This window comes from Uranotaenia lowii, chromosome 3, assembly GCF_029784155.1.
Source record: "Uranotaenia lowii strain MFRU-FL chromosome 3, ASM2978415v1, whole genome shotgun sequence".
Taxonomy (NCBI): domain Eukaryota; kingdom Metazoa; phylum Arthropoda; class Insecta; order Diptera; family Culicidae; genus Uranotaenia; species Uranotaenia lowii.
The window spans coordinates 337,654,406-337,681,994 of NC_073693.1; the positions used below are offsets into that span (position 1 = coordinate 337,654,406).

Consider the following 27,589-nt stretch of genomic DNA (forward strand, 5'->3'; position numbering starts at 1 on the left):
TTCTTGATGACATCCCTAACTTATTATTTTTTTCAAACAATGGAGTTGAACTGAGTTCAAGCGCAAAATTACTTTCAAGCTCTGTTTAACTAGCGCTTCGGGTGGTCGGATTTGGAACTTTTCGACAGCATTTATTGAGTTCTTCAAACCAGATATGATGAAAGTGTTTTCGCAGGTCATCGGACCGAAGCCATTTGGAAGTTGTCGGCCTTGAACCAAGGAAGGTAGTCTGATCCGGGACTTCCCTGTCTCGTCATACTGGATGCTTTGGAAGGTCGTCGGACCAGAGGCTGAAGAGGATCGTCCGACTGGGAGCCAATCGAGGTTTTCGTGGAAAAGCTACTGAACCCATAGAATTTCGTCGAGCTAGAGTCATGGAAGGTTGTCGGACCAGAGCCATAGAACGTCGTTGGGTCGGAAACTAAAATCTGTCAGTGTTGTAGAGCGGTGTGAGTGAGTGAGGTAGCAATACTCTGACGAGGATTTGTGTTCGTTTTTATGAGGTTGAAAGCAAAACTGAGTGAGTGGAGATCGTCGCCAGTGTATTGCTTTCTTTCACTCACACGCGCATCCGTAACACTGACAAAATATTCAGTGTGCCAACGGCCAAGCTCAGTTCAAAACTAGGGCACCACACCCGTACAAAACATAGCGCATAAAGGACAAAAAGATAGAAAAAAGTGCAAAAAAAAGTACCTGATGCAGAACTGACCATAAACAAGTAGCATGTTACTTTGCTATAAGAGTGTAAAAGAGAGTGAAGCTCAACAGAAGCAAAGTTAACAATCGCTAGTACAACTAATCTCTCCAGTATTCCCGTATCAAAGGCTAAGAAAATTTCCTTAAAGAATTTATTAATTGGCACAAAAACCATAAGCAGGCTTGTTTCATACCTACCTACCTAAGTGTCCGGCGCCGATTGACCGACGCATAGGCAGCGTTACCACATATACAGATTTTTCAGTGAACATACAGATTTTTTGAAATTTTCAAACCAAGAATCTGTATTTACAGATTACAGATAATTGGAAATTTATACAGATTTTATACAGATTTTCAGCAAATGAAAAAAATTCTATGATATTTTGATTATGCTTTGAGTTAATCGAGAATAATCTCCTTTGATGATCCAACGTTCAAGCCATCAATTGCCATGCTCACAAATGAGAAAAATCTTCCAGATTATAGTTCGGAACTGCATCAATGCAACGGTAAGACAACAGTTTTCAAACCTGTGTCCGAAAATCATATACCAAGATCAGACATTGCATTACACGAAATGTAACTTTTAATGGTACCTAGTTAAATATCATTGAGTTACTTCAGCTGCTGTGAATATTTTTCTTGCAGTATACAGCGATTACAACTAAATACAGAAACTGATCAGAGACAATTGACACAATTTAAAACTTCCATCTGATTGTTGAACCCCGGATGGACAAAGATCGTTGCATTTTACGAAACATATCCACTTTAAAGTTGGCGTGACCTTATTTTTTACATGTAGCGGTAGCGGAATTGTATTTTGTTCGTTGTACAGGAAATTGGATTTCGTGCAATGTTTCGAAGTCACATTTTTTTGTACAAACAAACCAAAAAGCGGATTGCATGTAGCAAAATCACTGAATTAACACTGATTTGAAAGATCGCACAAATGTCGCAGTTCGCAATAATGAAGAGGGCAACTAGATTAGTGCGCCACGCATTTGAAAAAAGGTCACCGTAGTGCAATGTTAGTATCCGGAATCAAAATTTTGAATACAGATTTTAATACAGATTTTTGAGATTTTATACAGATTGAAAAGATTTTTTGCCTCGAAAATACAGATTTAAATGTGGCAACGCTGCGCATAGGGCTGAGATAAAAGATCTACACTGCTGGTGATCCGGAGCCAGCGTCTTCACTTGCTGCCAGCCAAGGTTCTCGTTAACTGTGGGGATTTCAGCGGCTAGACAACGCCGCCACGAGCTTCTGGGCCTGTCTCTTCTTCGATGCCCATCTGGATTCTAGTCAAACGCCTCTCTGCAAATCTCGTTTTCATCTCTTCACAGCGTGTGCCCAATCCATCTCCACGTTCCCGAATCTCGATCTCCAGCGCCTTTTGATGACACCGGCGATGAAGTCCAACGTTTGAGATCCAATTTCCAGGCCACCAGTGTTGTATGTATGTATGTATGTATGTATGGTTCCCCCATCGGTAGCAAGGTCCAGCCTATGTCTGTGTGGCTTTGCCTTCGAATTGCTTCTCAGGCTTCCACGGCCGATGGTTCGTCGAGGGAAGTCATCCAACCTTCAGAGACCTACAATGGTTGGCAATCCACTCCGCTTGCAATAGTCTCTTCAGATTAACCCCAGATGCATTCCCTCTGAAATATATATTTATTTTATACAATGAAACACATCTTACCTGTCGGCAACTTATGGGATTCGAACCCAAAAGTTTTTCTTGCCGATACCGGGAATCGAACCCAGCACGCCTGGGTTACCAGACTCGCGCCAGCCTATCCACTAGACCACATCAGCGCTATACTAATTTCCAGGCCACTGAGGCCACCCACAAAATGTTCAATTTTCCCATACAAACATTAAAGTTCAAATTTACTCAGGTAATCGTTACTTCAAAATTCTGCAAAAAATTGTGGATACCTTTTGAACCAAAACGGAGCTTTTTAGACCCCGGGGGTTTAGAAATTTCCAAAATGATCCCAAACCGACTCAATCTCGTGCTAAATCCATCTCCCAGATGATTTCATGGTTCAGGCAGTCAAATGCTTTTTCGACATCAACGAACAGATCTTCGGGATCGTTTGCTGATACTTTTTGAGAATTGTGTAAATCAACCTATATAACATAATCAAATAAGAAAAACATCACTTACCAGATAGATCCTCCTTCGATGTCATCTAATGCAGAATGATTGGCGTGCCGATGTTGGTGGCATATATGTCCCGCGTCTATTAACATCACTTGAGCTGCTGAGTTCTTGATTTCATTTCTGTACAGCAAACAGTTAGGTTACAATCTTTCAAATTTAATGAATACCAATCTATCACACAATTGATTGCTAGCCAGATAAAATCATTGCACACTTACAAAATGATTTTTTTTTTCATTAGAAATTGTTGTTCGGCATGAAAAAAATACTCTTAATATCGGCTTAAATATACGTTTGTGCATAATAAATATATTTTTTCGTTCTGTTCTGCCCTACGCTTCTACAGCACATCAGACGATGAATGATAGCTATATCAATCCGTTAATGTTCAAAGCACTTTCAAAACGAGCTTCATGAGAACCCACATAAGTGTGTACGTAAGTATTCGAGACATTGGTCAAACCTCGAAGCCCGTTTGATCTTTCAATTTTAAAAATAGAGGTTCACACATGTTGATAGTCGATTTGAGTGCACGCGTGGGTTTCCATCATGTCCTCTTCACTATTGCAATTACGCTGGTAGGACTACTGATTCAAAATAAAACTTTAACTCAAAACAATCCACACTGTCTGCAGTAATGCGCGCTCTCTCTCTCTAAGCTAATAGATATTATTTGTCATAAAAGGAGTTCTATTTTCATTTCATTACGCGCGCGAACGAGCTTAATTCGAACAATTTTATTATCGCCTATTATATGCATCCGCTTACTGTCCTAACAACCGTACAAGCGTGTTTTTTTGTGATGGCTTAAGCTAAAACATAAAATATACACAATTACGCGCGTGAACAAAAAGTAACAAACACGACACGAATCGATAAGTTATTGCCTAAATTACATGTTTGAGTAAAACTTGTGACAGTTGCTAATGATTTTGTGTGGGGATATTTTCGTCGCGTTCTATCTATAGAAAAATGATGGTAATATGAGTGTTTTCTCTTCCAAAAATAGTTAGCTAACTTTAGCTCCACCCAACGAACTTCTGGCAAAGCTTTCTGCTATCATATATCAGCGGCGCTCCGATTGTTAGCGTAATTTCGTAAACCTAATGACTCTTACATAGTTTTGTTTCCGGCTAATATGACAGACATACAGACATGGTGGAGCAAGAATTCTTTCCGCGAACTTTACGTTTACAGCTGACTAAAAAAGGGGGTTTCATCCGCGAGTAAAGGGCAAAACGAAACGAAAATTTATAAGGAACAACTACACGAGGAGGAAACGGCGGAAGGGAGTAGGATCTAAAATTTGTACAATCACACCTAGAGCTTAGCAGCTTACAGATGATTCTGGAGAAAGGACAATAGCTTGGTTTCGTAGTGTTTGCTGGCTTCCAGGTTTCGTAACGAATGGCGTTCGTTCGGGTAGACTTGCAGCTGGTAAGGTTTGTTGGCCTTAATCAAACCGTTGATCAGTTGTGATGTATGGAAGAAGTGCACATTTTCATCGATCAGTCCGTGGATGATCAGCAATCGGTTGTCCCTGTGGGAAGAAAAAATGAAAAAAATAGAAGATATTTTTACAAAGTTATTATCTACATACAATTTTAGTTAACTAAAGAATGTTTTGAATATATTTTGAAAAGTAAGAAAAGATCTGTTCGATTTCAGAAATAGTCTACAGTATTCTTTGTTCGTGAGCAAATTTGCTGTTTTTACATAGATGACGTTTACTCATGAAGATTTTTGTTTCTTTATTTAACAATGCCGCCACCCGTTTCATAGAGGGTAGCCTTCAAATCTTCTAAGCCAGCGGTCAAAAGATCGAATCTCGGTCACGGCATACATAGTACACTTTCTGTGGTTTGGTGGTTTTAGCCATTTGTAAGATGCTAGCCACCATATCCTCGGAAGATGTACCTACATTTAGTGTTAAGTTAATGGTATCTCTTCGAGGAAAGATCAAGTTTCATTGAGATCGTAATATGTGTTTGTGTTTGTTAAAAAAAAACACTTCTAAAAAATGTCTCCTCAAATGAATTGTGACGCTGTCCATGATCCAATAGCGGGTTGTTTTGTATTAAGTTTATCAATTAAGAAAACCTTGGAAAGAGCTCTATTGAAAGAATTATAAAAATAAATACTGACTTCTACGAATGAATTTAGAAGAACACAATGCGTATATCGTTGTGCTTCTTACTTAGCTGGCAGAACCCTAAATTTACATCTTTTAAGTTCTATTGAAACTAGCTAATTACTTACTCGTCAGGGAATTTGTCTATGTAGCTAAGTACCGAGCCGGCCGAATAGCCCGAACGGTTATTTATCGGAAGATCCATATACCGCTCAGTGTAACCGGTATCGTAGTACTCCCACTTGGTGACAGGAGCTCCGGCAATCGATAGTTTGAAAATCTCCGGATACTGAATTAGCCCCATTAGGCTGAGGTAACCTCCTAAGAAGAAAATGTCAGCATTAGTAATAGGTTTTTTAATATATTCCTTTTGATTTGTTCCCACCATAAGACCATCCATGAATTGCTACCCTATCCATGTCGATGTAACCCAGTTGATCGGCCAAAATGTTCAGCACTTCAACTTGATCAGCCAGCTCAACCGTTCCCATTCGACAGCGGATGTGACTTTCGAAGCGTACCCCGCGATGTCGGGACCCTCTTGAATCTACACAAATCACGCAATATCCTTGCGCTGCAAGCATGTGCATCCGAAGCTGTCGCATTCCCTGTAAGGGTGAGAAAACAAAAATTAAAAAAAAAAATCGACAATTCTCAATGCAAGGTGTTAAACTAACCTTGAAGGTGTTGTTCACAGTTTGCACCTCCGGACCACCGTACACGTTCAGCACGGTCGGATACTTAACGCCGAGAGTAAAATTGTGCGGCTTAAAAACCATGGCATAGATAACTTCCCCGGATGCCAGCCGGGGGCTGTAGATTGTCGGATTATACTGAGTATTTTCCGAAGGGCCACCCTCGAACAGGTAGCCCATCGATATGAGATCGAGACCGGAAACGTTTCCAGCGAGGCAAGTTTGCTTGACCCGTACCAGTTCCCACGATGGAAGCGTCTGCAGGTTACAGTAGGTCTGTAGAAACATTGTGCACTCCTGAAAAAGGGAAATGAGTCATAAATCGCTTGACTATTGAGGTAACCACCCATGGGCGACAGTACATCGTTGAACTCTATTGTGAAAGAATATCCTGCAACGGTGAGCAGCCTGAGCCAGTTGGGTTTCATCAAACTGACCGCGTACAGATGTTTCTCCATTGGCGTCTCCCGAAGTCCCATGAAGTACACAAGTTTGTTTTTCTTGTCCACCCAGACATTTCGACCCAGAACTTCCCACTCGCCCGAAGTCAGCGCCACCTGAAAGGTGAAGTAAAACGAAAAAAACTGAAGTTATAACAAGAAAATTAGGAAAAAAAATCAAGGCCAAACCTTGTTGATGATTCGTGGGGCCAAACTTCCGCCGCTTTCGAGAAAGTCTGTTTCAGTCACGTGTTCCGTGCCGCTGTCAATCCCGACCATGGCTAGCGGATCAGTCATTTCCTCGTGGGGATGGCGATGGTTGGCAAACTCGCTATTATCAACGTTGTTACTTTTGCTGCCGCTTAGATTACTTCTATTGCTACTGTTTAGAGTACTATTATGGCTGCTGTTGCTACTGCTACTAACATTGTTGCTACCGTCCGTGGCAAGACTAGAAGTTACCCAGTACAGATGTCGAAAGCCCGTCTCCTCCGATGCCCAGAGGAACGTGATTTTGTCGTCGGTGATTTCGAGAAAGTGCAAAATATCGTGAACGTTTATCCAGCTGCTGGAGTTTTCCGCATAGATCACCTGGATTGGTTGTACCGATCGGTCATCCAGGGGTGATTTCCAGCAGTCACTACTGTTGGCGCCAACGGAAGACACAGACGGTTTGTTGGCTCCACCACCTCCACTAGTGAGACCGCCCACGCTCGCGGTGCTATTGCTGATTCCATCGCCGGGCGAAGGTGATGAACTGCTGTACAGCTCACAGAAATTGTCAACCGGTATTAGTACCAATTCCAGACGTTGCTGGATGCGGTCCAGAAGCTGGGCCCAAACACTGAAATTAATAAAACGATGACATCTTGTTAGAAACAGTTTTAAGTTTAAATAGATTTATAATCTCTTAATCTGCGCGATGGAACAATATACAACAAACACGGCAACAAACACGGCAACAAACGCTAGCTTGGAAAAGCTTTAAAGTGATGGGAAGATGCAGAAGTGCACGATCGACCAACGGATGTGCCGGTTGAGGATCCAGGGCCGATTCTTCAACACCAGTATCATTAACGTGCACAGCCCACACCTCTAAAATAACGGTGACGACAAAGACGAATTCTTGAATTGTCACCACGAGTGCTTTTTTTGCTCCGTAAAAGTTTTGCTAAAAAATAAAGTAAAATAAGTTTTAGCAAGTGAATAATTGCCAAAATTATCGAGAACGAGCCTTTCGTGCCTAGCAGTTAGAACCATCCGGTTATTGTGCACCGCCAGGACGGCTAGGAAGGAACTGGACATCCGATATATACGGGATTGTTTCCCGCGACCGGGTGACCGAGGAATTTTCTCGAGGCGACTACTGAATAAGGACAACCGAAGCTGGACAACAATTACCAGGACAGTCCAAAAAATCGGCGCATTTTTTCCCTGGAAGGGTTTTTTTTTTGCCAAATTCTACCGTGCCAGTTTGCTTACCCCGGGAAGGTCCGAAGGAAGGAAGACGGCCCAGTTACTTTTGCTCTACGAGCCAGTAAAGACTCCGCAAGCCAGTGAGGAGCTACTCATTCGAGACCCAGCCAATAGAAAAAGTGAGTCAAAATCAGTTTTCCGGTTGATTTCATTTGAATTAAGAAATACTATTGTACTTTTCCTTTTCTCTCTTAACTTACCATCATTTTCTTCATTTTTAAATTATTATTTATGCACTCTCACTTTCATAGTAAATTATGGACAAAGGGGTTGAGCCAGATCCTTTCAAATTGTTTGAATCTCCTGGAACCGTTAAAGTTCCAAATTTACCAGTAGAAAATATGAGTTCTGAAGAGGATCCAGGCCCTTCTGGTTCTTCTTTGCGTAGTTTAGTGCCTCCCCGCATAAAAGTTTATCCGGAAAACACATCTTCTACCGGCCCATGGGTTGTTTTTTTTAGGCCAAAGCCGAACGGCAAATCATTGAATGTCGTTCAGATAACAAAGACTCTCGCCAAATGGACCTCCGTAACCGAAATCACAAAAGTGAGGCCCAACAAACTACGTGTCGTTGTTGGTAGTCTGAAAGCAGCAAATGAGATTGTTGCTAGCCAGCATTTCACCTTAGAGTATAGGGTGTACGTTCCGTCTCGAGACGTAGAGATAGAGGGCGTTATAACCGAAATGAGTATGACGGCGGAGTATGTCAAGGAACATGGGGTTGGTATGTTTAAGAATTTGGATTCAACGCATGTTAAAATTTTGGACTGTTGCCAGCTTATGACCGCATCTTTGGTGAGTGATGGTAAAAAAACATACTCTCCGTCATCCTCATTTCGCGTTACTTTTGAAGGAACTGCCCTCCCTCACTACGTCTTGATTGACGGAATGTTGAGGCTTCCTGTGCGGCTGTTTGTTCCACGTCCAATGAACTGTTCGAACTGCAAAAAGATGGGACACACGACACCTTTTTGCAACAATAAACATCGTTGCACTCACTGCGGAGATAATCATGAGGATGGTGCGTGCCAAGCAATTGAGCAAAAATGTGTGTATTGTGGACGCTCTCCTCATGATATTTCTTTCTGTGAGGCTTTCAAAAGTCAATGGGAAAAACAAAGGCGAACCTTAAAGGAACGATCCAAACGTTCCTATGCCAATATTTTAAAAAGCGCAGCTCCCCCGGTCCAACAACAAAACGAGAACATTTTTTCTGTCCTGCCAGCTGACGATACGGACACGGATACATTTGATGAAGAACGTCCGTTTATAGCATTAGAAAATTCTAGGAAACGTAAAAAAGTGACATCTCCCGAGATTCGCAGAAAAACCTCACCAATAACCTCTTCTCTGAGCCGCCGTAAAATGCAGTCCATTGTTGAAAAACCGATCCCCCCTGGCTTCTTGAGAACATTCAATGCAACTAACAATCCACCAGTTGAGGGGACATCAAACGCTCCAAATCCTGACAGATCTCCATCAGTTTCAGCTTCTCAAAAAGGATTTTTTAAATTAACCGATGTTTTAAATAGTCTTTGTAAATATTTTAATTTTCCCGACTCAATTAGTAGCATTGTAAATGCTTTGTTACCTGCACTAAAGACACTTTTTCAGCAATTGATGCAAACTTGGCCCCTCCTTTCAGTGTTTATCTCTCTTGATGGCTAATTTAAGCCGAGAGGTCGGAGATATCACTGTTCTACAGTGGAATTGTCGTAGCTTAATCCCTAAATTGGATCAGTTCAAATTCCTTCTTCATAAAATTAATTGCGATATTTTTGCTCTGTCCGAAACATGGCTTTCTTCTCAAAATGATCTCTCATTCCACGACTTTAATATTATTCGTTTAGATCGCGACGACGCATATGGAGGGGTGCTTTTGGGGATCAAAAAGCACCACTCATTTCATAGAATTCACCTTCCTTTATCAGGAGGAATTGAAGCTGTTGCATGTCATACAACTATAAAAGGTAAGGACTTATGCGTTGTCAGTTTGTACTGGCCTCATAGAGTTGCAGTGGATCGAAGTCTACTAGAGGACCTGTGCTCAGTGCTTCCTGAGCCAAGGTTGATCCTGGGTGACTTCAATTCACATGGAACTGTCTGGGGAGAACAAATTGACGATAGTCGTTCTACTCTGTATGTATGTGTCTAACTGGTTGGCAGAGAGTTTAGTACTCTATATCACCACTACATTTTTGGCATTTGTTGTTTCCGATGAGATTTTAGGGGTGTTCCTTAATCCTTGTTTTTCGATTAGTTGTTAAACTCTAAACTTTTATTCGAGCTTTCTCCAGAAAACTGAGAATTTCTCTCAGTTTTGTTTCATCGAAGTTTTGAACCATTTCGAGGAGGTTTGTATATCGATCCCAATCATAATGATTTCTCACATGGTTGAATTGAATGCACTTTAGAAGTGCATGTTCCGTGGTAAAATTGGCGTTACATAGTTCACACAGTGTTGTGTCTCTTATTTTCATTAATCCTAAATAATAAGGCGAGTAGTCATGGCCGCTAAGTATTCGATTAAGAGTGCGGATTTGTATATTGTTGAGCTCTACATTCCAGTACCAAGGTTTGTACGAGAAGTTTGACTGTATTTCATAGAACTTTATCCCTTTTCTATCATTATGTACCAGGTTTCTGTACCATGCTTTCGTAGATTCGAGTGACTCTAGTTTGAAACGTCTATTTGTGTCATCCAGTCGCAGTTTGTTTTCCAACATTACTGGTCCATCTAGTCCGAGTTTTGCGAGTGCATCAGCATGTTCATTTCCCTCAATTCCAACATGTGAGGGTATCCATTGTATTTTAACTTTTTTTGTCGTAGCTAGGGTGCAAATGTCGTGGGTTATTTGGTCAAACTTTTTGTTAACAATGTCTTTCTTGATAATTTTACAGGCAGCCTGTGAGTCGGTAAATATCACAGTACCAGCTATTGTTTCGATGTCTATTTGTTCTAAAGCAACTCTTATCGCTAGAAGTTCAGCAGTTGCTATATTAACGTTGTTAACTAAGGAAATACTGATCTTTTTGTCCGTTGAAGCATCATATATTCCTATGCCACATTTGTCTAAACTTTTAGAAGCATCGGTGTACCACTTATCACAGTGACTATAATGATTTTGTATCATCTCCTGGGCCAACATTTTTAGTATGGTTGGTGATGTTTCCTTTTTCCTAATTCTTGAACCTATCATTTGGTCCTCGATTTCAACTTTCAGGCTTATATTTGGTTTTGTTTCCGTGTATATCTTTTGGAATTCTTGTACGTTTTTTATGTAGATTCTTTCTAAGAATGTGTATTTTATTTCACTTTGGATGTTTGACAAGTCTAATGCGTGTAATTGTTGTGCGATTGAATCATTTCGGTAGATATGTAAGGCTATTCTTTTTTTGGCTAAATAGATCCGTTTGTGTGTGAGTGGTTCTTCGCCAGCTAAAGCTGCTAAAGTGTTTACTGGGGTGGTTTTTGTACATCCTGTAGCAATACGTAAACATTGTCTGTTAGTAACCTCCAGCATATCGCAATATTTTTTTGCTGTCGCTCCATAGATGATCGCTCCGTAATTTAAAAAGTTCCCATATAGAGCTTTATGGTATAGCATCATTACTCTTGGCGTACCGCCATGTCTGATTCCACTTATGATTTTTAGCATATTTTGTTTGTCCAATATATTCTGTTTTAAATTTTTAATGTGTATGCCGTATCTTAGAGTCTGATCAAGTGTTATGCCTAAGTATTTATAACTTCTTACTGTTTCTAATACTTCTCTTCCCATTCTCAAGTAGAGTTGTTTATCACAATCTTTGAATAGCATCGCCTTTGTTTTTGTGCTATTAAGACGTAATCCTAACTCTGTAGCTTTTGCCATGAATTGATTTATTTCTGTTTGCATCTTTCTTATGGCTAGTTCTAATGATTTTGCTTTGACGATTTTTAGAAAATCGTCTGCAAACTGTAGAGTTGTAATATCTGGGTCAAGGTTTGTATTGTGTAACGAGGCTGTGTATATGTTGAATAAAACAGGTGACATAACATCCCCTTGTGGTACTCCAGTACAGATTGTCTGACTTACAATTTCTTGTTCGGTGTATAACAAAGTTTTCCTGTTTTTTAAGAAATTGTACACCCAAGCGCAAGTATCTTTGTTAAACCCGTTTTGTGTCATTATGTGATGAAGTTTTTCGATGTTAACTGTATTGAAAGCGTTAGAGAAATCAAAGAAAACACCTATTATTGTGAAATTAGACCTTCGAGCTGCTTTTATTAGATTTGTTGCGTAGGTGATACAGTGTTCAGTGGACATTCCTTTACGGAATCCAAAAGAGAGGTCCGGAATGATGTTGTTTCTTTCACATGTTTGCTGAATATCTTCTAGAACAGCCGCGTTCAATATTTTGACCACAGTTGGAAGAAGAGCTATTGGCCTACTAGAACTCACTTCATTTGGTGGTTTATTCGGTTTTAAGATTGGTATAATTTTGATTTCCTTTAAGTGGCTGTCTAATGTTGCTTTGCGCCACATTCCGTTAAGCAAATCTATTATTTTGGTAACAGAATGCAGATCTAAGTCTTTCAAAGCACCATAATTAATCCTATCTGTACCTGGTGATGAAGTAGGGGACTTGTTTCTTAGGAAATTTTTCCAGTGTCGGTAATTTAAAATGGAAGATCTTGTATTATTATCAGGAAGTAGAGGTTCTATATAATTTGATGGTCCAAAGTTGTCGACAAGAAACTGTGAAGCCATCTCTTTGTTGTTGATGATGGGATTGTTTTTGGGGTTGGTTACAGGGAGAAATTTGAGTCTTCTTACAAGTTTCCAGTTCTCTTGTGTGTTCCTAGGATCTATAGATCTTGATAGTTCTATCATTTTGTCTTTTATATGTTTTAGTTTGGATTTCATGAATATAGCTGAGCATCTTTTCCATTGAATTAGATTTACGCTGCTGCTACATCGGTTGTACTCTCTTAAAGCGTTTTGTTTTTGTTCATATAGCTGTGATAATTCCGGGCTCCAGTAGTATTTAGGTGTTAGTGTACTAATTTTTTTGTTTTTTTTTGCTATATTTTGAGAAAGTTTGGATAAGTCTTGTAAATTATTGAAATCGCTGTGGTGAATTTGTGCAATTTCTTCAGATATTTTTTGTTTGTCAAAGTAGTATTTTTGTTTACGTTTAACTCTCAAGTCAATGGAGGTTTCAATAATGAGATGTCCGCTTCCGCCAAAGTTTTTTTCTAGGACCTTCCATTCAACTATATTAAATAGATTAGGAGAGCATAGTGTTAAGTCTAAAGCACTAGATCTTTGGTTAGCATTAGAAGGGAGGTAAGTAATTGCACCAGTATTGAGTAGCAATAAGTTAGCACCCACTATGGCATCATGAACTGTTTTTCCCTTATTGTTTGATTCGTGACATCCCCATATCACATTGTGACTGTTGAAGTCTCCTCCTATCAAAACTTTTCCAAATCTAGTCGTTTCGTTGAAAAGAGTTGTGACTGCTGTTTCTAAATTATCGTTAGAAATTCTTGGATTAACGTATACTACTATTAAAGCCAAATCTATTTTTGAAATAAAAATTCCAATTGTTTCAAATTCATCAGAAGTTGATAGTTGAATATTATCAAACTTAAATTCATCTTTTAAAAAGATACCGACTCCTCCAAAACCATCGGCACGCGGTGCTAGATGTCGGTGATATCCTTGTATGTTCCATCTCAATGTAGGGATCTGTTCTGGTTTTACCCAGATTTCTGAGAGAATAGCTGCATCGTAATTGTGGGTGTAAAGTTCGTGTGTTAATTCATTTTTATTTCTAAAAAGACTTTGTATGTTAGCTTGTAACACCTTGAAATCGCCAGTGAAAATTATTTTCCTCCCGGAGATCCTACCATTTTGTTGAGCTCACCCATGATACAAGCTGATATTTCACCTCCCATTTGGCCATGGGGTTTCATAATTGACTCTAATTTCATGCTTATTGTTGATATAATTTGTTTCCATTCATCTTGTGATTGTTTTTTAATTGAATCTTCTATTTCTTTTTTAAATCTCTCCAACTCATCTGTTTTGTATTTATTGAACAACCCTATACTCGCTAACTTTCAGCTACTCAGTTCAGAGTGACGGTTACTCAGTTGTCGCCAAAACCGCACCTACTCAGTTCTGACTAAACGGCTTTTACTCAGAACTGACTAACAGCCCTTTTCGCGACAACTGAGTCATGGTTACTCAGAATGCGCGAAGGATTCCGTAGCGGTTTTCGGCCGGTTTCTCCATAGCAGTATGTTCAAACGGTTCAAACCCAGTATGATTATCAATAAAAAGGATAGAATTTCATTCTGTATTAGTAAACAAGTCAAAATGTTGCACACAATATTTTATTTTTTAAAACTTTGCCATCGTTTATTTGAAATGTTTTCACTTTTCGTTCGCCCCGAGCCGGGGTTGTTATGTCTCCCTGCATGCAATATGCCACTCCGGGTTGAGCTGGAACACCCGTACTGTTGGACGATCACCAACATCATTCCTGGTCTAATCCGCCGTTGCATTGGCGAAAAAGTTTCATTGATGTTTCCCGGGGACATCCACCTGCCTCCGAGTTTTTTTTACTCCACCCTGCAATAAGATGAAAAATGTGCTAATAATCATGAATCAGCAATAAAAATCAATATTTACCATAATAATTTCCCAATTTGTGGCTGACGAAACAACGTCGAATGTCTTGAGCAAACCGAGCAAACTGATCCAAATTTACTCAGTTGTCGCCTTCAAGCACTCGAATTCGCTGAGTGCCAATTTTCATGTCGTCTGAGTAGCCGTTACTCGGAAAACTGAGTCGTTTTAGATCAAGCGACGGCTGCGTCATACAAAAGGCGATGTCTGAGTAAAATGGAGCCGTGCTCTGAGTATTTCAAAATTAGCGAGTACCTCTAGTTTCTTCTTTTTCTTCTTCCATTTTTCTTTTTTTTGCGAATTCTTTTTGATTCAACCCTAATATACTAGCTACTCCAGGTACAGTGTCTGTATCTGCATTGGATCTATGTTGTTCATTGTTTTCTTTTCTAGGTCTATTTCTTTTTTCGTTGAAATTCCACTCGTTACGTTTTTGTTGAAGGTGTTGAGGAAAATTGTGTCCATTACCTGCTACTTTGGAATATGCTTCTGCTGGTGTTGAACATATTTTCGGTCGGAATCTCATAATACTGTTTAGCCTCCTGATAGGTCATGCTTTTTTTTGCCATAATTGCCTGTATGTTGTTTTCTTTTTTCCATCTTGGACATTCTTTGTCAGTCGTCTTATGATTGGCATTTACACAATACAAACACTTTAAAATATTACAAGGAGTTTCTGGGGAATGTTCTGCGGCACAACTCATACACTTTTCTTTTGACTCTTTACAGTTTTTGGACAAGTGGTTATAACGTAAACATTTAAAACAGATAATTGGTTTTCTGATGTACGGTTGCACCCTATGGATAACAGAATATATGCTTATGTCAGTTGGTAAAATGTTAGTACGGAAAACTATACCCATTTTAAATGTAGGCTCTTTTTTTTGTCTTTTATGCGATGCATTCGAAAAACGGAATCTATTTATACCTTTGCCTTAATATGATTCTTCACTTCTTCATCTTTTAGTTCTAGCGGTATACCGGAAATTACTCCTGTCACCGTGACAAATTGTTTCGGAACATATGATTTGTATCCTTGCAGATTTAGATTCTGGCAATTTGCTAATCTATTGGCGTCTTTAATATTTCCTACGTACACTGTAAGTTTGTTTTTTCCTGTCTTCCCTATATCGTCTATATGCATTTATCGAAACCATTTTGATGTAACAAAATCCCAACTTGCAACCTGTTTACAACTTTCCTTTTTTCCGTGTCAGTATTTTCTACTATTACCCGATATGGTCGACAGTCACCGCTCTGGTAGTTGTAGTTTTTGAAGATCTTTGCGCTCGTTGAATCAGTACCGACATTTCCTCTTCTAGCTTGACCTCTCTCCATATCCTCGTCTTCTATGGTTTCCAGTTGTGCTGAGCTCTGAAGCGGTTGATTGAGGTTAGATGTCGATGCTACTCCATCAGGAGCAGCATCCTTGCCACTCATCGTAGTACGGTCACTAGATTATCACAGTTGGTTTCACTTGTGAACTTATCGCTAGGAATATCACAGATCTTCTTAAAATTATTGACAAAACACCAGTTTAAAATCTCAAATTCAATAAAAAATACGGATTAAAAAATGAACATCCACACGCTTTCAATGTAAACATCGAATCTCCCCTCGCCCGATATGATAATGAATGAGTCGTTCTACTCTTATTTATGACATTTGTGACAGTTTCAATTTAACTATTTTGAACACGGGTGAAAAAACACGAGTACCTAAACCTGCTGCAAGACCAAGTGCAATTGACCTCTCACTATGCTCAAATTCACTATCATTGGATTGCCAGTGGAAGGTAATCCCTGATCCCAATGGTAGTGATCATTTGCCTATCGAAATTACAATCACCAATGGGGTCAATTCTTCAAATCCTACAACTTTGACATACGATCTCACAAAACACATTGACTGGAAAAAATATTCAGACGCAATCGTAACAGCGATTAATTCTGTAGATGATCTACCTCCATTAGAGGAATATAATTTTCTGTCAGGCTTGATTTACGATTGTGCTACTCGCTCTCAAACGAAACCCATTCCAACGTCATCCATTAATCGAAGGCCTCCTAACCCTTGGTGGGACAGCCAATGTTCTGAACTGTATGCGGATAAATCCAAAGCGTTCAAAGCATTTCGAAAGCATGGAACCATCGGAAATTTTCAGGTGTATGTATCCCTGGAAAACCAATTTAAAAAATTGATCAAAGGCAAAAAGCAGGCTTACTGGCGTAATTTTGTGGGTGGGCTGTCACGCGAAACGTCCATGAATACTTTGTGGAAAGTGGCACGCAGTATGCGCAATAGATCTCGGTCGAACGAAAGCGAAGAGCATTCTCACAAATGGATCTTTAACTTTGCACGTAAAATATGCCCTGATTTCACACCTGTGCAAAAAATTATTCGTGATGTGCCACCACATAGGAGTGATTTGGATTCTAACTTTTCGATAGTTGAATTCTCACTTGCTCTCCTCTCTTGCAACAATTCAGCTCCGGGAGTTGATAAAATAAAATTTAACTTGTTGAAAAACCTTCCGGATGCCGCAAAAATTCGCTTGTTAAATTTATTTAATCAATTCTTGGAGCATAACATTGTTCCCGAAGATTGGAGACAAGTGAGAGTTATAGCTATCCAAAAGCCCGGAAAACCTGCGTCCGATTTCAATTCCTATCGTCCTATAGCGATGTTGTCTTGTATACGGAAGTTGATGGAGAAAATGATCCTGTTTCGTTTGGATAAGTGGGTAGAAACAAATGGCCTCCTTTCAGATACTCAGTTTGGATTTCGCAGGGGCAAAGGAACAAACGATTGTCTTGGTTTGCTATCTTCAGAGATACAAATGGCATATGCAAAACGGGAGCAAATGGCTTCAGTGTTTCTAGACATAAAGGGGGCTTTTGATGCAGTTTCAATCGAGATGTTGTCAGACAAATTGCATTCCCGTGGTCTGCCTCCTCTGTTAAACAACATCTTATACAGCTTACTTTGTGAGAAACATCTGAACTTTGCTCACGGAGATATTGCGATAAGGAGGATTTCGTATATGGGCCTACCCCAGGGTTCATGTTTGAGTCCTCTTTTGTACAATTTTTACGTGAGTGACATCGATAGTTGTCTCTCTGAAGGCTGCACTCTAAGACAACTTGCAGATGACAGCGTAGTATCTGTAACAGGTTCTACAGAGTCTCATCTGCACAGGCCTTTACAAGATACTTTAGACAGATTATCTTCCTGGGCGTTGGGGCTTGGGATTGAGTTCTCTTCAGAGAAATCGGAGCTGGTGGTTTTTTCTAAGAAACATCGACCTGCTCAACCTAAGCTTCAACTCCTAGGTAGAACGATCACTCAATCGAGGTGTTTCAAGTATCTTGGGGTTTGGTTTGATTCCAAGTGCACCTGGAAAGCTCACATTGAGTATCTGAAAGGAAAATGTCAAAAAAGGATTAATTTTCTCCGAACAATTACCGGCACCTGGTGGGGAGCCCATCCAGAAGATCTAATTAAGTTGTATCGAACTACTATCCTTTCAGTGATGGAGTATGGTAGTTTCTGTTTTAAATCAGCTGCCAAAACACACCTCATCAAACTCGAACGGATTCAATATCGTTGTCTTCGCATCGCTTTGGGTTGTATGCCTTCAACGCATAACATGAGTCTTGAAGTTTTGGCAGGCATACTCCCACTGAAAGATCGATTCAATTTACTATCTCTGCGGTTCCTCATCAGGTGTGAGGTCATGAACCCATTGGTGATTGCAAATTTTGAACAGCTGCTTGAGCAAAATCTTCAAACAAGATATATGACTATATATCATGAATTCATGTCTTTGCAATTAAATCCTTCTTCGTATTCCCCTACTCGTGTTTTTTCCCCTGACTATGACAATTTCTCTGTCCAGTTTGATTTGTCCATGCAGCAGGAAATTCATGAAATTCCGGATCAACTTCGTCCGATTGTTGTTCCTAGAATTTTCAGTGCTAAGTATGGACACATCAACTCTGAAAAAGTGTACTTTACTGATGGATCATTGATGAATGACTCTACAGGATTTGGAGTGTTCAATGAAATTTCGAAAGCATCTTATAGTCTTCAGTCTCCGTGCTCAGTGTATATTGCGGAATTAGGGGCAATTCATTGGGCACTGGAGAACGTCGCTCTACGTCCCATTGAACATTACTATATTGTAACAGACAGCCTCAGTTCTGTTGAAGCCATTCGTTCTTTAAGACCAGGGAAACACTCTCCTTTCTTTCTAGGAAAAATACAAAATTGTTTGAGTAATTTATGTAGACGCGGCTTTTACATCACCTTTGTTTGGGTCCCTTCACATTGTTTCATAATTGGAAATGAGAAAGCTGACGCTTTGGCGAAGATAGGCGCGCTTGAGGGTGAAGTTTATCAACGTGAAATTGCCTTCGATGAATTTTTCTCTTTAGTCCGCATAAATGTTCTCGCCAACTGGCAGCGCAAATGGAGAGAAGGTGAGTTGGGTCGGTGGCTCCACTCAATTATCCCACAGGTAAGCCTTAAACCATGGTTCAAGTGTTTGAACTTGAGTCGTGATTTTATACGAACATTTTCACGACTCATGTCCAATCACTGTTCCTTGAACGCTTTACTCTATCGTGTAAATCTGGCTAGCAGCAATCTCTGTAACTGTGGCCAAGGTTACGAAGACATCGAACATGTGGTTTGGTCATGTGAGATTCATATTATTGCCAGAACGAGTTTAATTGATTCCCTTAAGGCCCGGGAAAAACAACCTTATGTACCGGTAAGAGATGTGTTGGCCGCGATGGACTTAGTATATATGTCTGAACTTTATTTATTCTTTAAATCTATCGATCTACGTCTTTAATACTTTTACTTTTCTATCTGCTATGTACAATAGTATTTACTAGAGAATAACTATAAAACGCAATAAAAACTGATTTTGGCTCCTTTAAACCCAGTGTATGAGCCGTTTGAAATAAATACATTGTAAAAAAAAAAAAAAAAAAGACGAATTCTACGCGCAGCTGGAGCGGAATACGAACGCTGCCCAAAACATGATATCAAGATCGTCATCAGGGATTTTAACGCTCAGATCAGCCAGGAAGAATAATTCAAACCGACAATTGGAAAGTTCAGCACGCACCAGCTGACCAAAGAAAACGACCTCAAACTTATTGATTTTGCCGATTTTTCCAGCACCGCCTCCCACACAAGTACACCTGCAGATCACCGTATCAAATGCAATCACAGATAGACCACGTTTTGATAGACAGCCGCCACTTTTCGGACACATTCGACGTCAGATCCTGTCGAGGCGCCAAAATCGAGTCAGACCACTTTCTGGTGATTCGCCCGAAACTCTCCGTAGTGAACAACATACGAAACCGACGCCCGCCTCGGTTAAATATCGCACGACTGAAGCAACCTGAGGTCGCGACAGACTATACGCGTTATCGCTCGAAACAGCGCTGCCGGCAGAGGGCGAGCTTGACGAAGCCCCTCTCGAGTACTGTTGGGATATTGCGGTTACTGGGAAAATTTCTAACCGTGCGACGGTAGCCTTCCGTGCGGTAGGCTAGCCGGAGCAGTAAACACAGTTAAAAAAATCACTCTTACTCACTAAATTCATTGAAAAGTTTAGAACAACAATAATGAATAACAAATCATTATTTTGCAAGAGAGGGCAAAACATGAAGTCATCGAAATGAAATATTATTATTCTTAGTATTCATTAAGATTGAAATAATTACGAGATACACACAGATTTTTGTATTTACCTGTTTCATTTCATTCAAGGTTATTCGTTATCTTCATTCATAACCACACAAATGCGTTTTTTAAAGAAGTTATCTCCTCTTCTGGGAGCGAGGATGGAAGCTTCTACATTATTAACAGAGAAGAATAACGTGAGAGCGTTGAAATCTCAGACAAAACAAAAAACAGTAAAAACAATCTACATTATTGACAACACATTTTTCCTGAGAATTAACGAATTTGGCATGACGCAGATTTTTGATGCGATAAATGCGTCCTTGATACTTATCTTGATTATGTTGTCGTTAAAATGTAACAAATCGTATATGAGAAGTTAAAAAAAGGAGTTTTGATCGGTGAATATCTATTATAAGAAATAATACCATTCGCATCGCAAAAAATCGGACTGCGCACTCATAACTGCGAAATTTGTGTGATCTGTCTAATCAGTATAAAATCTGACGGTTTTTTACACGCTCACCGCTTTTCAGTTAAACTTTATACGGATAACTGCGACTGCAAAACATAGCACGAAATCCAACTTTCAATGAAATGGACAATATTCTTGAATATTTTGAACCGACTCGTGTTCAGCAGACACTTTAATTTGCAATTGATGTGGTGAATGAAAAAGAAACATAATAAATTTTACCACTTATTGCATTTGATCGCTACCGTGTCGTCGAAATCTAAACTTAACTAAACAACTACAGGTTTTCATTTTTTTTCGTGGTTTTTTCCGCTGATTGACCCCATCGCAAACAAATTTTTTTATTATTATTCATTTTTCCCGTGATTTTGACCGCTGATTGACCAATCTCAAGGCAAACACAATTTTTTTTATAAACAATTGATAATCCGAAAATATATTTGGTATACATGTTTCTTTTGACAACTTTTTATTAAATCATCTTTCAATGTTTTTCGCTATAGTTCATCCGATTTAATTTCAGTCGATAAATAATCCTTATGAAGAACAATGCTCATTTTTTTCTTGAATACTGTAATTTTTTTTACAGTGGTACCCTACGGGAGCCCAAATCAGCTATCGCAGAAATAGAAAAAAAGATTGGATCAGCAATACCATCAAGACAGCCATCTGCGGAGAACGTCATCGGGCATGTGGAGGGTGATGGACGAAAAGAACGCCGCGTGGGCAGCAGTAAACCGTAGAAGCACCCGTCGAAACGTGGAAAATCACCAACAGCGGTAGAGGCAGCGAGTCCAAATTTTTCAGGAGAAAAAGCGCCGCCTTGAGGAGAAATAGCTCGAGGAGCTGGAGCAGCTACATCGTTGTTCCCACCCAGGAAATACGAAAGTTCTGTCAGAAGCTCAACGCATCCCGCAAAGGATAAGGACGGAGGCATCCTGATGGACTATCGTGCGGTGATCGAAAGGTGGAAGCATATCTTCGATAAACACCTGAACGACGCACATGCAGGAGACCAGGAAGGAACATCGCCAGCGTAGCCAACGACGTAGAGGAGCTACTTCCAACGATGAGCGCAGTTAAGGAAGCCATTCGCCAACCGAACAGCAACAAGTCGGCTGGCAAAGATGGCAAAGCAGCTGAACTTATCAAAATGGACCCGGACAAGTTGGCCGATTGCCTACAACGGTTGATGATCCGAATCTGGGACAGCTACCGAAGGAGTGAAAGGAGGGGGTAATATGCCCTATCTACAAGAAGACAGATAAATGAGACAGACTGTGAGAACTACCGAGCGATCACGGTCCTCAATGTCTCCTACAAAGTGTTGTCCAGAATCCTACTCCGCCGGCTAACGTAACAAGCAAACAGATTCGTGGGAAGTCATCAGGTCGGCTTCATGGAGGAACGGTCTACGACGAACCAGATCTTCACACTACGGCAAATCCTCCAAAAATGCCGTGAACACCAAGTCGCACCATCTATTCATCGACTTCAAAGCCGCATACTACACGATCGACCGTGACGAGCTAAGCTATGGAAAATCATGGACCCAGAACGGCTTCTCCGGAAACCTGGCCAGACTGATCAAGGCGACAACGGAACGCAGTGCTTTATGCGGATTTCGGGTGAATTGTCGAGTTCATTAGAATCACGCAGGGGGGCTTCGACAGGGAGATGGTCTATCCTTCATAATGTTCAACGTAGCGCTAGAAGGTGTTATTCGACGAGCGGTTGATGCAATACGGGGCATGGTTTTCAACAGATCCAGTCAACTTATGTGCTTTACCGTCTTGCTAGTCGACATTGACATAGTCGGCAGATCATCTGCGGCAATGGAGGAAATCTACCTTAAACTGAAACACGAAGCAGGAAGAGTAGGATTGATGATAAATACGTCCAAAGCGAAGTATATGCTGGTCTGCGGGTCCGAGACCGACCGAACCCCCTTGTCCAGTAATAACAAGGTCATGATCGACGTCGACAAGCTGGAGATAGTCGAAGACTTTGTCTATCTCGGCTCACTGGTGATCGCACTTACTATGGACTCCACAAGCAACTACGGTCGAGAAAACTTAGCCTTCACACGAAGTGTAACCTGTACACTACGCTCATTAGATCGGTTGTCCTCTACGGGCACGAGACATGGATGTTGCTCGAGGAGGACCTGCGCATATTCGGAGTATTCGAGCAACGAGTGGTAAAAACCATCTTTGGCGGCGTGCAGGAGAACGGAGTGTGGAGGCGAAGGATGAATCACGAGCTCGCGCGACTTTACGGCGAATCTAGTATCCAGAAGGTGCGTGACGGCTAGACGGATACGTTGAGCAGAACATGTTGCGAGAATGTCGGACGAATTTCTAGCAAAACAGATGTTCGCTGCTAATCCGGTAGGAACGAGACTAGCAGTGGCGCAACGAGCGAGGTGGTTAGTCCAAATGGAAAGTGATCTGGGGAATGTGGGATGCCCGAGAAATTGGAGAGCTGTTGGACCGATGGATTGGAGGAATATGGTTCATCAGGTTATGTGCAACGTAATCCACAAAATTTTTAATAATTTCATGCCAGAAAAGCTTGATTTTCACATGGAATTCCATTCTATCAATTTTCTTTTTGGCTAACCGATCAGCTGAAGATCACATTTTCACATATACAAGAATTGTGGAGGAGTAGCCTCTGGAGTCGGTGTAGGATGTCGTCATCGTTAGAAAACATCCATTGTGTAGCGTAAAAATACCCGAACGTATGCTGTGACAAGTGTGAGTCTAGGATAAGCTAAACGCACGACGGGCAGATGAAGCTGCGGGTCCAAAATCCTGGGGTTGCCAGCCAAAGAACACCGGACAACGGTCGAATAAACTAACCTAATCGGCGGGGGTCAAGTAGTATGCGTCAGACCTCGTGGTTTGAAGCTACAAAGATAAGACTACAATTTCTGCGTAGTGAATGTCGTAAAGATGCCGCTTTCGTGACTAGGATAACACCATTATCGGTGAGTATTTGAGTAGTGCGTTTCTCAACGATGGAAGCTGTGTGGATAAAACATGACCTTCCTCGCAGTGGAGTGGCTGAGAAAGGGTTCATTGGTGGAGAATACTCGCGTAGCGTAGTCAAGTCGCCCGAAGTCGGGCGAGCTATTCTAATCGGTGTAACACTTTCGTCGGGAATCTAACAAGTCGTTACGTTAAGTCCCGCACGTATGTTGTTATAGGCGTGAGTCCAGGATAAGCTGTTCTCGAAAGACACACGACGGGCAAAAGGTGACGAACCTAAAACCGTTAGAGGAGCGGTCAGGCCTTGAGTTTCCAAGAGAAGAGGTTTGTATGTTCAACCCCGTGACTTAAAAAGACATACACCGTCTTGGCCAATTTAGGCTTTACAGACTGAATAAACGTGGACAACTTAATATTAACATTTAACACCCAGTACCGAGATGGGAATCGAACCCATGCCGTCGGTGAACCCAATGATTACCGTTTTACCACGATTTTATGATGAGAGGTCGGATCTAGATTCGAAAGACGAGAAATCAACAAGAGGAGGGGTATGCGTGTTAATCTCAAGTCGTTACGAAGAGAGGTCAAATCTCGAGCCGTTATAGACAGGACTCGAGTCGTATATAGGAGAGGTATATGCACGTAACCTCGAGTTATTGCGAGGAGAGTTCGGATCTCGAGTGGTCAGGAGGTTTTGGCGGGAACTTCGAGTCATTACGATGAGATGTGGGTTCTCGAATCATTAGAGAACAGTTCAGGCCTCGTCTATGAATATGCCTTGAAGTGCACCAGCGCGAGTATGACCTTACATCATTAAAGTATAGTTTAACGACAGGTCGAGGTGGTAATCAAGGTCAGAAGTCCCAGATGGAGTTTAGGGAGTAGGAGATAAAAAGAGAACAAGAAACGAAAAAATACTCAAAACACACCACCAAAACTGAAAGTGCCCATTTCACCTTATGTGACCATCATTTCTTAGATTCAGAATACTTGATTGTTTGGAATGCAATCCACAAACTGGGTTTCAAACTCTAAAGGTTTATGCGTTCAATGGGACTCGATTATTTTTAGTATTTTTTGTTTTTTTTTAAATAGTTTATGATCAATCTGTCCTTTGCTGTAGAAAACACTTTTTAATTAGCGTATATTAGTAAGATTAACAGTTGTTCAGAATTGTTCCCAATTCTTTGACTCTGTCTATAGCTAGATATAACAACTAGGACTGGTACTTACTATTTTGAGTCCGGTGTCCAGCCAACGCGTACGATGTACTCGAGCCAGGGAAACGCGTACGTCAGCGGGCACGGCAGCTCCTTGATGCAGGCATCGGTTATCTTGAGCGCCTCGGAGAGCCGAAATTGGACCAACTTAAGCTTGGATTTAGCATTGGCCGAACCAGCCCGGGGGAAGCGGTACTCCTCATAATCACCTCCCACCGATTGGGACGTGGGAAACGTGTACAGACTAACGTCGCTTTCGTCCACCTCTTCGTAAACGATGCGGTAGATTTTATCGCCACTGCTGGGCTGCCACCAAAATCCCTGATACCGGTTGAACTCCTCCTGCATCACATACGAAGGAACTCCAGCCGTCAATGGGTCTTCCGCGAACGATCGACGTCCGTCGTGGGCGAAAGTCAGCCGCTCGGTGTGGCCACTTAACGTGTGCACCACCCAAATATCTCCGTTGCAAACGTAAGCAACTAGGTCCGAATTTTGTGGACATATTTGGGGATCTATGGCGGCCGATCTTTGCAGAATCCTCAGCTCCGATGGGAATAGCGTACCCTCTCTATAGCCAGTATCCAAACATTGATACAAGGTGTTGCATGCGGGGAAAACAATTTTTCCACTTGGTTTATGAATTTCGTACGAAGTAATACCCCAAATCGAGAGTCGTTTTCTTTCGAGCAGTAATTGAACTTCCCTCGAGTTGTTCGTCGCCAGATGCGACACGATAGGTTCCAGAACCGGATTCCACTCCAGCCGCATTGGGGTGCGACCGTCAGTTTCACTGGCAGGAACGTCAGCATAGAACAGTACCGTATCCCACCCATTCGAAATCGGAGGGCTCAGAAAGTAAACTCGCGTTCGACCGTCCGACAAGGTTCTAAAGTTCACATTCATGGGAAACATACTTGCCAACGAAGACATCTGCCGTCGCATATCGTTGACGATGGTCTTCAGTTCAGACCAAGATTTTTTCTTAACAGCACCGGGTATTGATGAGCCGGAACCTGCTGCTCGTGGCACTTCAACGAATCTCGAGTATCCACCATTGGTTCCGAGGGCATTCTCTTCGCTGGTATCCTCGCCATCGCGAATGTTACGCAAACCACTTCCGGAAGCTGCCGAGCCTCCGCCATTGGCCCCGCCGCCTCCACTCCCCACACTATTTCCATCCATCCTCTTACGAATTTTGGCCCAAATTCTGCTAGCTTCCTCCAAGTTGGCAAACAGCGCTAACAAAATCGGCAGCACCTGACCTAGATTTAACTCACCCAGCTCGAAGGCCGTTTTTCTTTCGCAATTGCGTTTTGCGAAATTCTACAACTTGGCAAGAAAAACTCAATGTCGAATTCTATCCACCTGATTGAGCCCGTCTGGCTACGCTATCAGCGCGTTTCAACGTAGGCCGTCGTTTTTGCTGATCTGTAACCTCTCTCAGACCACCAATGGTATCATATCGTCCTCGACTGCTTTCGGAGCTACTCGTTATCAAAAATCTTTCTTGGAGCTGGGAAACTTTTATTATTCGTTTTGGGATGCACACGCCCCTTCTCCAACCAGATAAAACTGACTGATCCGCACTGTTCGCTTCTTGCTTGCTTGCTTTTAGGACGTGGTAAAGAACAATGGTGGTTCACGACGAGGACATCCTCCGCTCCACCAGCCAGCACTTAACACACTTCAACAACGATAGGAGGGTGCGATTGGGAAATTTCCGATTCGAAATGACACACCTATCTAGTGGCAAAGAACCAGAACCATTTCACTTTCGTTCGATAGGCGATTCTGTTACCGTACCTAGACGCAGACACTAGACAAATCGTCAAAATATACGATGAGATGTAAAAGTTATGCGAGAGATTTTTTTGATGCTGCAATAGTTGCTGTCACTTTCTCTTTTAGTAGCAAGGACTTTTTCTTCAATGCATTTTCGTATCAATCATCGTCCGACGTTTTGGTGCGTTTTCGACTATTTCGTTCGTCTTTATGTGTTTTTGACTTTCCTTCCTCTACTGTCAGACTATACGGGACGGAAAATGACTCGAAAAGAAGGCGGCCATCAGTGGGTTGTAGTGAGTGGGGGGTTTTGAAAACTGCATTTCAGGTTCGATAATTTCTACGCAGTTTTCTTTATACATTTTTGATTATTTTAATGAACATTCTATCATTCAGGTTAGGACAACAAACAAATGCGCTGGACATTTATGCTGAGATATTTTTAACATTCGTAACGGTGCTCACACATCGTTTCAAACCAATTTTATTATAAGTCAACAAAAAATATGTAGGTTTATTATAATAAAATTCATTTCAGAAATTTACGATTTTTAATATAAGTAAAAAATCATAAATGTCAGCAATAATTTTTTAACAACCAAAAATTATAAAATTTCGTATTATTCTCATGACAAATAAAATTGACAGAAATCTTATAAATCACATAAATTTCCAAAATTACATATAAAGATCTTAAAAACAACAACGAAAATGGCGAAAATCACCAATGCCAAGAATGAAAAAAAAAGTAATAAGATGGTTTAAAATTTCAAAATTATCAAAAATAATTAAAATAACAATTAACGTAAGAATTTATCCTATTAACCCCAGTACAATCATTCCTAAAATAGTATTACCGTATGACCACTAAAAAGGATATTGTTGTGTCCTTTTAAAGGTTTGCCAACTTGTTTGTGTTCAATTGATTCAGTCTAAGTTTCTACTGTTAGCAAATCCGTCATGCTTCATGCAGGAACATCTGATGTCCAGTACGTTTGGTTTTAAATTTTGGTTTTCAGTTTTGGTGAAAACATTTGGACAAAAGAGTCTTATAAAATTTAAAACCGAAAAAAAAAATCACAATCTCATAAATTACACAAATTAACATGA

At 40.8% G+C, this 27,589-nt stretch overlaps 1 protein-coding gene across 1 annotated transcript; it reads right to left on the bottom strand.

The window, feature by feature from the left end:
• Positions 1-3,159: 3,159 nt before the first annotated feature.
• LOC129755867 (dipeptidyl peptidase 9) lies at positions 3,160-26,660 on the bottom strand. Its single transcript, XM_055752555.1, has 7 exons — positions 24,708-26,660; positions 6,332-6,986; positions 6,065-6,259; positions 5,685-5,999; positions 5,393-5,615; positions 5,136-5,328; positions 3,160-4,416 (listed from the first exon to the last, which is right to left on the bottom strand). Exons 1-7 carry the CDS (start codon positions 25,877-25,879, stop codon positions 4,212-4,214), a joined length of 2,958 nt encoding a protein of 985 aa, XP_055608530.1. The 5' UTR covers positions 25,880-26,660; the 3' UTR covers positions 3,160-4,211.
• Positions 26,661-27,589: the final 929 nt, after the last annotated feature.

Coding starts and splice junctions, on each gene's coding strand:
- LOC129755867 (XM_055752555.1), bottom strand. CDS start 25,879: ATGGATGGAAATAGTGTGGGGAGTGGAGGCGGCGGGGCCAATGGCGGA. Junction 6,000..6,064: donor TCACAATAGAGTTCAACGAT/GTACTGTCGCCC, acceptor TCCCTTTTTCAG/GAGTGCACAATGTTTCTACA. Junction 4,417..5,135: donor ATAGACAAATTCCCTGACGA/GTAAGTAATTAG, acceptor TTCTTCCCACAG/GGACAACCGATTGCTGATCA.